The sequence below is a fragment of the Cnephaeus nilssonii genome, assembly GCF_951640355.1.
Source record: "Cnephaeus nilssonii genome assembly, chromosome: 21".
Taxonomy (NCBI): domain Eukaryota; kingdom Metazoa; phylum Chordata; class Mammalia; order Chiroptera; family Vespertilionidae; genus Cnephaeus; species Cnephaeus nilssonii.
In genome coordinates, this window is record NC_137092.1 from 18,993,895 (window position 1) to 19,006,115 (window position 12,221).

The 12,221-nt window shown below is 42.1% G+C and overlaps 1 protein-coding gene across 4 annotated transcripts in view; it reads left to right on the forward strand.

Annotated features, from left to right (window-relative positions):
- Nucleotides 1–3,740: 3,740 nt before the first annotated feature.
- Nucleotides 3,741–12,221, forward strand: part of KLHL20 (kelch like family member 20) — a 42,878-nt gene continuing 34,397 nt past the window's right edge. For 2 of the 4 annotated variants that reach the window (XM_079761123.1, XM_079761125.1), the window contains exons 1-2: nt 3,750–3,863; nt 4,716–4,779. In XM_079761123.1, coding sequence (XP_079617249.1) covers nt 4,757–4,779 — 23 coding nt within the window. In that variant the 5' untranslated portion in view covers nt 3,750–3,863; nt 4,716–4,756. Of the gene's footprint in view, nt 3,956–4,715; nt 4,780–12,221 lie in introns of all 4 variants that reach the window. The other 2 variants (XM_079761124.1, XM_079761126.1) reach the window with 2 other exon arrangements.

Below are 12,221 nucleotides of genomic sequence, written 5' to 3' on the forward strand. Positions count from 1 at the left end.
AAAGAGGATGTTAGAGAGAGACCCACTTTCCTAAACATGGGTCATACTGGGGAGAAGTGAAAAATAGTTGCATCATTGGAGCCAGATTATTAAGACCTTAAAAAATTAGGCACTGATGTTTAGACAGAATTCAGTCTCTCAGTAATGGTTACTGAAAACTTACTAATATACTAAGTGCTGTGTAGGTATTACATAAATTACAAAGAAGAATCAACTTTATTTCCTGCCCTAAACAACTTAGTTTTTTAAGGGAGAAAAGGCGACCTGTGCAAAATAAGTGTAATAAAAGGTGATAGGTGGTAAGTATCACATGAGATGAAGTGCTATGGAAATTTACAAGGGACAAGATTAATTCCAGATGGAAGGCTTAACAGTGCTCACGCTGGCATAATACGTATTAAATTGGGAATGATACAGAGAGGAGGGCATGGTCCCTACATATGTGTGAGAATGCTTGTAGCATCACTGTTCATAGAGCAAAAAGCCTGGATGGGGGTGGGGGGGGGAAAACAGTGCCCATTAACAGGAGCATAAACTGTGACATAGTTACACAAGAGAGTATACAGTAGTTAAAACGACTAAATTACAGTGACACTCCATGTGGTAGGCAGCTCTGACATGGCTCCCCAAGCCCCTCACCCTGCACCCTGGTATTCACACCTTTGTGCAAGTCTCTCCTCGTGAAGAAGGCAGGACATAGTGACTTTATTCTAATGTGAGGGGATGTCACTTCCATAATTCACTTACAACAGACCAGACTTTTGTCTTGTTGGTATTCTGTCCCTCACTCTTCTCGCGTTCTAGGATGGAGAGAGCCACCTTTCGAGAGACATGGGCCATCTCTCGCCCAGAGCCAGTAAGGAGCCGAGGCCCTCAGTCTAACAGCCCAGAGGACCTTGAACTCACCAACGAGGAAGAGGATAGTGAGGGGCAGCCCCGCCAAGAGTGGCAGAGGGGGCACCAGAGTTCGCCTTTCGGCCTGAATCCCGCAGGGACCTCCCGGATCCCCGAGGCTGCCCAAGAGGCGGGACCCGCTCCGCACAGCTCGGGGCAGAGGCAAAGCTCCCTCCCCGCCAACCCCGCCCGCCCGCCCGAGCAGCCCGGCTGGAAGGTTCCCGTTCCCCACACGCCCACCTGGGCCCTGGGCGCCCGGACCCAGCACTCTCAGCTCCCGGGATCCCGGCTTCCGCGGTTACCATGGCGACCCGACGCGCTAACGCTGTACACACCGGTCCAAACGCGAGGTGCGAGGATGCGCGGGGAAGACGAAGAGGGACGGTTAAAATCTTAATGATTAGCATCGCTCTGTTCGGAAGGTGGTGTGCGGGGGTTTTCTTTATGTTGTAAGTTTTCTGTAATACGGTCTATATATTTTTTTACAACAACAAAAAAGTAAAATTTAAAAGTAAGGTGTGCCCATGGGTAGCTTATCTTTGGCCTTTAAATGGAAGAATTTTCCAGAAATATGAAGATGCCATCTAAAAACGACGAAGGATAGTAATTATAATGGACAGCTTAGTTTTCTAGTCTATGGGAGAGCTTTCACCTATGGCTGTGGTCACGGTCACCCAGTGGCATTTCCCGAGACCTCACAAGGGCCAACTATGGCAGGAGTGGAAGGAACTTGGAAACTCTCTCTCTCTTGATTCAGTTATTTAAGATCCAAAGCAGAGGGTTTTTAAAAGGGGAGTGGGGTGGGCAATGGGATGGGGTATCAAAAGAATGTGCCCTCTGGTCCCTCGCATGGATTATAACTGCCTTGTGGGTTTTCCAGGCTTGCGTTGTCTATCCACTTTAGCTTGCTCACTTTTTTTAAATTTAACTTTTTAATCCCTTGTTCCACTGCCTTGCATGGTAATCCTGGCATCGTGACCTCATTTAGGATGGGCCGTCACTCTCCATGCTTAGGAAGCCATGCTAGCGGCATGCTTGTACTATCTCCTGAGATCTTTGCCATGGTGGTTAGGTCCCGTCTCCCAGGAGAGTGCTTTCGAATTAAGTCTCCCCGATTCAACTTTGTATTCTGTCCCCTTGTTCCAGCACCTTCCGAAGCCAGTCCTGTGTGTACTCCGCCAGATGTCTCCATCCCATTGTTAAGGTTCCACTCTTTCCCAGCTAGTACCCTGTCCTGGGCATAGCAGACTTGCCAATATTGAGAGTTTAATCTTCTCTGAGGCTCTGCTACTCTTAGGATTTAGTCCTGGACCTGGTCCTCAGTTTACAGAAGAGGAGAGCCCCTCCCCTGTATTTGTTACCCAGGAAATCCTTTGGCTTTCCTGCTTAGCGTTTGTTTTTTAATATTTTTAATTGATTTTTTACAGAGAGGAAGGGAGAGAGATAGAGAGTTAGAAACATGGATCAGCTGCCTCCTGCACACCCCCTACTGGGGACGTGCCTGCAACCAAGGTACATGTCCTTGACCGGAATCGAACCCGGGACCTTCAGTCCGCAGGCCGACGCTCTATCCATTGAGCCAAAACGGTCAGGGCTGCTTAGCGTTTAATAGCCAATTTATCAATCTATTTCATTAAACAGCATCACGTGAGCTTAGCAACAGCCCATCCCTATTTCTTCTATATATCTCTTTGCCTGATACATTGCACCCACTGACTAGAATGTTTCCTCCCATCAGAATATACAGTTTGCTGAGGGAAACTGTATATTCTGATGGGAAAGAAATGTGACCAAAATCACAAAGCTAGTCAGTCACAGGACTGGGATTTGAAACTATGGGTGTCTAGACCTAAAGGCCATGCATTCTCCACTACAAGTTAATTAACAAAAGGTATTCTTTCTCTTTCAGAACCAACTGGACAAACCTTTGAAGATCCCGCGTGAAGAACCGTTAAAGGAACATCTGGTTAAGTTTGTGCTTAACCTGTATATTTATTAGGAAACCACCAAGTGTTTCACTGATATTACTGAAATTGTATCCCCTACCCTACCACTTTTTTTTTTCTTCTAAATATATAGTAAAACTCACGTGGCTATGTGCTGTGGGAAAATCGGGCAAATAACAAATTTAAAAGTTCTCCCCACCCCCAGAAGTATTCTGTTAGTGTCTGGTGGTTAATATTAAGTGAAAGAGCAAGTTGACACATAGCCTTAGAATCCTGGATAAAACTCCGGTATCTTGAAAGTTCAAGTGTGGGAAATCTCCGCGGTGGAGTCTATTTCTGATTTGGCTGTGTATCCTCAGCAGTTTGCACATAGTACGGGCCTAATAGATATATGTCGACCCCATGTATGCCTGCGTCCATCAATGTGCCTTCAGGAGACTCACCTGCTACAAATAAATAAAAATTCCTAGCTTTCTGAGACTAGGCCCATCTTTCTATTGCCTTCAGCTGGGGAAAACAAGGAAGCGATGCGGAGGCTTCAGCCAAAGACCTTTATGCATTTATGCCTAACCCGAGGACACAGACAATAGGGTGGTGAAGGCCTGGGGCGAAGGGGAGAGAGGAAGGGGGCGCGGGCTGGAGGGGGACTATGGGGGGAAAGGGGAACATATGTAATACTTCCAACAATAAAGATTTTTATTTTTATTTTTTAAAGGGAGGCTTCAGTATTCAAATACTGCCAGTTCGGCGGTGAACTCGCAAAGTAGTCACTTTCGGGATAGAAAGAACTGGATGCAAGGAGAGCGGCTACTTCCTGAGCCGCGCCGGAACCTCTTGGCAGAATAAGTGAGTTCCAGGGGGAACGATTTAAGGTCAGGACCACTTCCTGCTGCTGAACGGGGCGAGGGACGGGGAGGAAGTAGCTCGAGGAGTGGCATCCTGCCGGCGCTAGCGGCTGCAGAGGCGGAGGCAGAGAGGAGGCGGCGGGCGGACCCGGCGGGGGAAAGAAAAGTGTCCGAGCCGGTGAGTGAGCCGCCTTAGAGCAGAGACAGCGGAGAGCGCCCCGGGCTCGCTTTGAAAATCTGTGCTTCCTAGTTGCCGCGTCTCCGGGTCGGGTAAGGGCCGAGCTTCGCCCGCCGCCTGTCAGTCGGCGCCGAGAAGGGGCAGTTGGGGCGCTGGGGCTGGGCCTCCTGGGGCGCCAGACTGCACTCCAGCCGGCTGACAGCCCCACTCCGGAGCCCGGGAGGCGCTGGGCTGTCCTGCCCTGGGGGTTGGGGCTTCTCTGGACAGCTTCCCCAGGCAAGGGCTGGGAATGGGGAGAAGCGCCCCCGTTTAACCCTGGGGACCTAGCGAGATCTTGCCTAGTGGGTGGTGGACATTGTTTCGGGGACCGGGACGGGCTGGCCAAGAGAATGTTCATCTGGAGCGTTAGCTTCTCTGTACTGTTAAAGCGGCCCGGCGTCGGAAGCGGAGTTGTTTGTTTTTTAAAGGCAAAATGCCTCCCCTGCTCCTGTCCCTTCTAGACAAGTTCATTGCTTTCAGGTCCGTTGTTACACCAGCCGCTCCCTATTCATCTGGGATTTAGTGCCGCTGTGGGTGTCTGGTGAACGCGCTGGAGGCGGACTTGAGGGTGAGGTCCAAACGAAACGCCTCCAAGCGCTGTTGGAAGAGAGACGAACCTAGAGATCGAGACGATTTAGCGCGCGTTCCCGCACCTTCACTTACCACCGTTTCAGATTAAGGATAGTCATCTTAAAGCTACTAGCTAAAGGTTATGGTTGTGCATCTGCAAAAGGCCTGTAATATAATAGGACGTGAAACGGTGTATCACTGAGACATAGTTTTTATTAAGTTACTGCTTTTCTGTTGTCTTAGGTTCGGCTTTAGAGTGTGGTGAAGGGTACTTTTCATGGTGCATGGAAGGAAAGCCAATGCGCAGGTAGGCCTTTAGGAAGAAAACCTTCGGTTTCACTGAAATCCAGCACATAACAACTTAGGGCTTCATTTAAATTTCTTTTTAAGTTTACAAATCTTTTTTAAAGTTTGCAATGTTTCTAAAAGCTTACAAAAGTTTACAGACGATTCTTGTTCTAAAATAAATCAATAGTAAATATCAGAAATTAATAGCTTTTACGTAGAGTAATATGTAGAAACATTTCTAAGGAGTGCTATGAATTTTGTGTCGTCATTAATATGGGAATTTTCCTTTGTATGGTAATTTTTTGGGATAATCATTAAGAGTACTATGATATATGGATGGATTACAGTCTTTAATCCCCTGTAGAATGTAGAGGGTTCTGTTGCCATATAAGTATAATGATTATTTATAATACACTGTACTGAATGTCTAATTATTGTTTTAGTTATTTCATTGATATTTGGTAATAACAATTGTTCTGTTAATTAAAATAGCCGCATTGCAGGGAAGATTGAGGAGTAAAAAAGGTATTGGACAGCCCCACTGGTGTGGGTCAATGGTTGAGCCTCTACCCATGAACCAAGAGATCACTGGTTCTGCTCCCGGTCAGGGCACATGCCCAGATTGCAGGCTTAATTCCCAATAGGGGCGTACCGGAGGCAGCTGATCATGATTCTCTCTCATCATTGATGTTTCTATCACTCTCTCCATTCCTGTCTTCTAAAAATTAATAAAAATATATTTTTAAAAAAGATATTGGACATAATAACTCAGTCCATAGAAAAGCAGAACAGTTTGAGGGGAAATGTAGACAATTATAGGTCCTCCCAACCCTAAAACTCAGTAATACTTTTTCTCAATCTGTTCTAACAAGTAGGACAAGAGCCCTTATTGAAACAAAATCAGCCCAGTTCAAGTTCATTTTTTAAACTCATTTTACATTAATTGGACTATATTTAATTATTTGCTATTTAACATCAAAGATAAACAATGTGGCAGATCCTTTCAAGAAAAGAAACATTTCATGATGGGAGTATGGCTTATAACTTAAAACTGGGAGCAAAAATCAGAATATATCTTTTTCCAGATCTGTTATTGATTTTTTTATTGACCTTGAGCTGTTCACCTCTCTGCCTCAGTTTACCTCTCTAATGTATCTGATCAGGATATTGGGAATAACGACTGCTTGAAATGCTTTGAGATCTCCAGATGAAAAGATGTTATGGATGTAACAAATGCCATTATGTTATTTATATCTTACTCTATAGTAGCAATAATATTTGACAGAAAGCACATGAAATTAACAACACATGTACTTCATCACTTCAACATGGTTATAAAAACCACAAATTGCTTCTCATCCTCAGCTGCCATAAATTTTATATCTTATGTAATTGCTAAAATAAGAGCTTATTATTCTTTAAAAAGAGGAGGCACAGCGTGGGAATGTTTTTATCTAATTTCTATATAAAATACTCATTTAATTACACCCATTTTTTCTGCTTTATTACATAATACTGCCAGTTACTTAAAATCACTTTGGAGAATTCTGGTGCCATTTAGTTACAGCTCTTCCTTTATCACCAACACTTGGCTCAAGCCAGGTAGAGATGCCAATTGGAATATGGGTCTGGAGCAGAAGAGCAGTTTGGGTTGGAGATTAAAAAAAAAAAAATTGTGAGTCTTTAGTGCGCAGAAGGTTCTAGAAGTTGTAGATGTGAATGAGGGTAAAACAGAAAAGAAGGATGCCAAAGACAGAACCCTAGGGAGTACCAGGGCAATTTAAGGTGTGATCTAAGACGAAAAGCCTGTAAGAATTCTAAAATGGGTAAGAAGTTTTAGGTTCTTTGGGTCTTGTTTTGTTTGATTGTATTTAGAGTTTCATCAATTTTCACTCACAGTGAAGCTCAAACGAGTTTCTCCTTGAGTTCAACTTCAAAGGCAAAAAAAAAAAAATCCCATTCAGATCTCATATCTTTAGAATTTCCTATTTATTCCAGTCAGTCGAAAATGTTTGCTTAAAAGTAGTAGTATAGAATATATTGCTTAATCTGTGTGCTCCTTGCTCAACACCTCTCCTTCCTTTTCTCCCTCTACTGCAGACATAAGGAAATTAAATACTATGCTTGATAGCTTAATCCTTGCATTTTGGGATAGCTATGTAACACAGAGCTACCAACGAGATGTCAGCAGAGTTGCTGAGGGGAACCCAGGGAGGTTTTTGCTTTCCTTACCTAAAGGGCGGTCAGCTGGCTTTCATTGCCTGTTGCCCCGCCTCCTTCACCTTGCCTTGACTGCTGGGCCAATGCACCCAGTGCTGACCCTTATTTTGTCCAAAAAGCAGTTATAAGATGTCTTGAGGCTGAATCATTCATGACCTATTTTCAGATTAAGGGTTAACAGCTTGGCATTCTGGTATGGAAATAGGTATGGGATGTAGTGCCTAGCAGATGCCCTTCTAATGAGCAGAACTGGCACTTATAATAACAGATGGTTTTTCTGTTTTAAGGATTTCTATACTCAAACCTCTAGTTCTCTTTATTCTAAGTGTGTTTGGGATTTTAACCTTTTGCACTCGGATGTCGAGATTAAAATTACTCTTTGAATGTATCAATAATTTGAAATATAAAAAATCCAAATAAATAAGTTTGTATGAAAAGAAACTCCAGTTTTTTATTCTACTGCCGCGCTTTGTAAAATCTGGGGTATTTAAAAAATTAAATCCCGAGTAGAATAAAGGAATCAGGAAAAAAGCAAGCGAGTGCAAAGGGCTAAATGAGGGTCAAATCAGCTGAATCTTTTTTCTAAGCTCAGGCTGTTAATTTCCAAATTAAAACAAAATGTCTGAAATATAAAAGGAGAGATGTTCATTTAGCCCTGGCCAGTGTGGCTCTGTTGGTTGAGTGTCATCCGTACACTGAAAGGTTGCCTGTTCAATTCCCGGTCAGGGAACATACCTGGGTTGTGGGCTTCATCCCTGGTAGGGCGTGTGTAGGAAGCATCTGATGTTTCCCTTTCACATTGATACCTCTCTGTCTGTCTCTGTCTCCCTCTCACACTCGCTGTCTTGATTTTTACAGAGAGGAAGGGAGAAGGAGAGAGAAAGGTTCTTATCTTAGGAATATAATTCCAAGCTAAGGAAAGATTCTGTAGGTCTTTGGACAAAGAGGTAAAATTGATTATAAATGTTTTAGAATCAGAGACTGTTTTCTAAACTTTTTATTGTGCTTGATTTCAACTTATCTTACCCACTTATAGAAAATGACTCTTTCCTCAATTAGGAATATTACTTTGGGATTACAAGATCTGAGGAATGTGTGACATGATAGCTCTGAAATTTGAAGTTGACTCACAAATTTTGGGTGGATAGAAATTTTATTTACTTAGGGAGTTACCAGAGTTATAACATTCCTTTGGTAAACATGAAGAATATTTAAGATGTTTGATTTGTTTTTTGGTGTATGTTTCCGGTATGCACATGATTTGATTCTTCTCCTATGATTTTAGGATATACTAATATTCATGGGACTGACACATCTATTTACCTAGCCTACACTTCCTTGGCTTCTTAAATTAAATTCTTTTGACCTTCACTCACTTCCACAATCCGTTTCTACTATCACTCAGAAAAACTCTCTCTGAAATCATAAATGCTAATAACTTGTTTTCTGACCATAATCTCTTGAATGCTCATTCCATCTGTTCTTTGTCAAAATTAACGTGGGTAGGGCCTCACTGTCTCCTTCTCTTTTCACACAGTTTCAACCATTTTCTAGCCATTATTCAACTCGTTTTGTCTGTGGTATTTCAGGCATACCTATTATTAATTAGGCATTTCTATTATGCCTAATTATATGCAGGCATTTCTATTCTCTGATTTGGGCTGTTGATTACCACTAGATAAAACCAGCCATGGGGAATTCATGAGTCTTTAATATCATTTGGGCCAACAGTGTTATCCAACAATATTTCTGAGTCTTAAACCTACCAGACCTGAGGCCCTGAACCTAACTGTCCCCTATACCTGGGCTCCTGAGCATTAAAGAGAAAAAATCAACATGATATAGAAAAATGTTAGTTACATGCAAACAAGTGGTTAGAATAAGATGGAACTTGGAGACATTGTAGAAAATAGGTCTAGGCAAAGTACCGAAAATTAGGAGTCACCAGAGATTCAGAAATTACCGAAAAATCGGTACAGCGGTCTGGTAGGGTTAATCCCCACAGCAGCTCTTCCACCTCGTTACTCATTGTTCTCATGATCCTGTCACCATTCTGCTCACAGCCAGAAGATGACCTGCCACCCCCAACTCCCAACTTCACAGAAAAGCAGGTCATTATGAACTTCCCTAATTCCTGACACCTCCTTACCCCAAAATAAATGTATCTGTTTCCACATTATCTCCCTCCCACTCCTTTCCTCTGACCTCTTACATCTAAGTTCATTCCTCTGGTTTTGGTTCTGTGCACTCCCACTCTTCAAGGATCTCATTCCATCATTTATTTATTCTCCCCCTCTTGCTTATATTTTTAAATTTCTCCCTCCTTTGGGTTCTTAGTGTCAGTATATAATTATTTTCCAGTCTTTGACTTCTTTAAGCAGACATAGCACTGTATCTCTTCTTTCTAAAAATGGTTCATACTCGCTGTCTCTTTCTTTCTCTTTCTCTTTCTCTCTCTCTCTTTCACTTTCTCTCTCTCTCTCTCTATATATATATATATATATACATATATATATATATACATATATATATATATATGTATATATATATATATAAATAATGTTTTTTTTATTGATTTCAGAGAGCAAGGGGAAGGGAGAGAGAGCTAGAAAACATCAATGATGAGAGAGACTCATTGATTGGCTGCTTCCTATACACCCCCCACTGAAGATCGAGCCTGCATGCAACCTAGGCATGTGCTCTTAACTGGAATCTAACCTGGGACTCTTCAGTCTGCAGGCCAATGCTCTGTCCACTGAGCCAAATCAGGTAGGGCCTCACTGTCTCTTTCTTTGCCTCCATTAAATGCTGCCATTGAATACCTCAGGTTTTACTGAAAGTTTAGGGATAGTGGAAGGGGCCATAAAGTTTTTTGGACATTCATCATTTTCTAACTGGCTGTCTCCTTAGATCACAACCCACCACCATTTTATTTATTTATTTTTAAAATATATTTTTATTGATTTCAGAGAGGAATAGAGAGGGAGAGAGAGATAGAAACATCTATGATGAGAATCATTGATCGGCTGCCTCCTGCATGCCCCCCACTGGGGATCGAGTCCACAACCCAGGTATATGCCCTTGACTGAATCAAACCCACGACCCTTCAGTTCCCAGGCCGATGCTCTATCCACTGAGCCAAGCCGGCCAGGGCCCGCCACCATTTTAAAAGTCTCCCTTTTCTTCCCCTTCCCCTTCCTTTCCCTTTCTGTTATAATTCTTCCTTTCTCCCCCCCCCCCAAAAAAAAAAAAACAACAACTTTCTCCCTTTAAAATTACTGTTACTTTATTCTACCAAACAGTTTAATTCTGTCACAATCCTTATACAAGTACCTCTATAACAGAGTTAAAAAACAAATTCATAGATCTTTAGGTAGTTCACACAATGTATGGCACAGCTTCACGTAAGACAGTATGATGGTGAACTAAAAGTCCTCCTAATGATATTCTATTTCCATTTCAAAACAAAACAAACCCAAAATACTGCAAACCAAACACTTCTAATGGTCTTTATCATCCCAGGGGGCCCTCATCTTGTCTTTTATAATTAAAAGGTCTAAATAAATGTTCAGAGAAGAGACTATAAATTAGCAAATGTGGAAGCAAGACCACTTATGAGATTATGATTTTTTTTTATTGAGGTATTATATGTGTACATATCTTACCATTACCCCCCACCCCACACCCATACATGCCCTCACCCCCCAGAGTTTTGCGTCCATTGTTTATGCTCATATGCATGCATACAAGTCCTTCGTTTGATTTTTTTTTTATTGAGGTATTATATGTGTACATATCTTACCATTACCCCCCCCACCCCACACCCACACATGCCCTCACCCCCCAGAGTTTTGCGTCCATTGTTTATGCTTATATGCATGCATACAAGACCTTCGTTTGATTTCTTATCTCCCCCACCTCTCCCTAACTTTCCCCCTGTAATTTGAAAGTCTGTTTGTTGCTTTACTGTCTCTGTATCTATCTTTTTGTTCATCAGTTTATAATGTTCTTTATTATCCATAAATGAGTGAGATCATGTGGTATTGTTCTTTCATTGACTGGCTTATTTCACTCAGCATAATGTTCTCCAATTCCATCCAGGTTGCTGCAAATGATGAGAATTCCTTCTTTTTTTATGGCAGCATAGTATTCCATTGTGTAGATGTACCACAGTTTTCTGATCCAGTCATCTGCTGACGGGCACCTAGGCTGTTTCCAAATCTTAGCTATTGTAAATTGTGCTGCTATGAACATAGGGGTGCATATATCCTTTCTGATTGGTGTTTCTAGTTTCTTCGGATATATTCCCAGGAGTGGGATTACTGGGTCAAATGGGAGTTCCATTTTCAGTTTTTTGAGGAAACTCCATACTGTTCTCCACAGTGGCTGCACCAGTCTGCATTCCCACCAACAGTGCACGAGGGTTCCTTTTTCTCCGCATCCTCGCCAACACTTGTCATTTGTTGATTTGTTGATGATAGCCATTCTGACAGGTGTGAGATGGTACCTCATTGTTGTTTTGGTTTGCATCTCTCGGATAATAAGTGACGTTGAGCATGTTTTCATGTGTCTCTTGGCCTTCCTTCTGTCTTCTTTTGAAAATATTCTGTTTAGGTCCGTTGCCCATTTTTAATTGGATCATTTATCTTCCTTTTATTAAGTTGCATAAGCTGCCTGTAGATGTTGGAGATTAAACCTTTATCAGTGATGCCATTTGCAAATATGTTCTCCCATGCAGTGGGCTTTCTTGCTGTTTTGTTGATGGTTTCTTTTGCTGTAAAAAAGCTTTTTATTTTGATGTAGTCCCATTTGTTAATTTTCTCTTTAGCTTCCATTGCCCTAGGGGCAGTGTCAGTGAAGAAGTTCTTTTGGCATATGTCTGAGATTTTGTTGCCTGTGGATTCCTCTAGTATTTTTATGGTTTCCCGTCTTATGTTTAAGTCCTGTATCCATTTTGAGTTTATTTTTGTGTATGGTGTAAGTTGGTGATCTAGTTTCATTTTTTTGCATGTGTGTGTCCAATTTTCCCAACACCATTTATTGAAGAGACTGTCTTGACTCCATTGTATGTTCATGCCTCCTTTGTCAAATATTAATTGAGCATAGTGGTTTGGGTCGATATCTGGATTCTCTATTCTGTTCCATTGATCTATATGTCTGTTCTTGTGCCAGTACCAGGCTGTTTTGAGAACAGTGGCTTTGTAATACAGCTTGAAATCTGGTATTGAGATCCCTCCTACT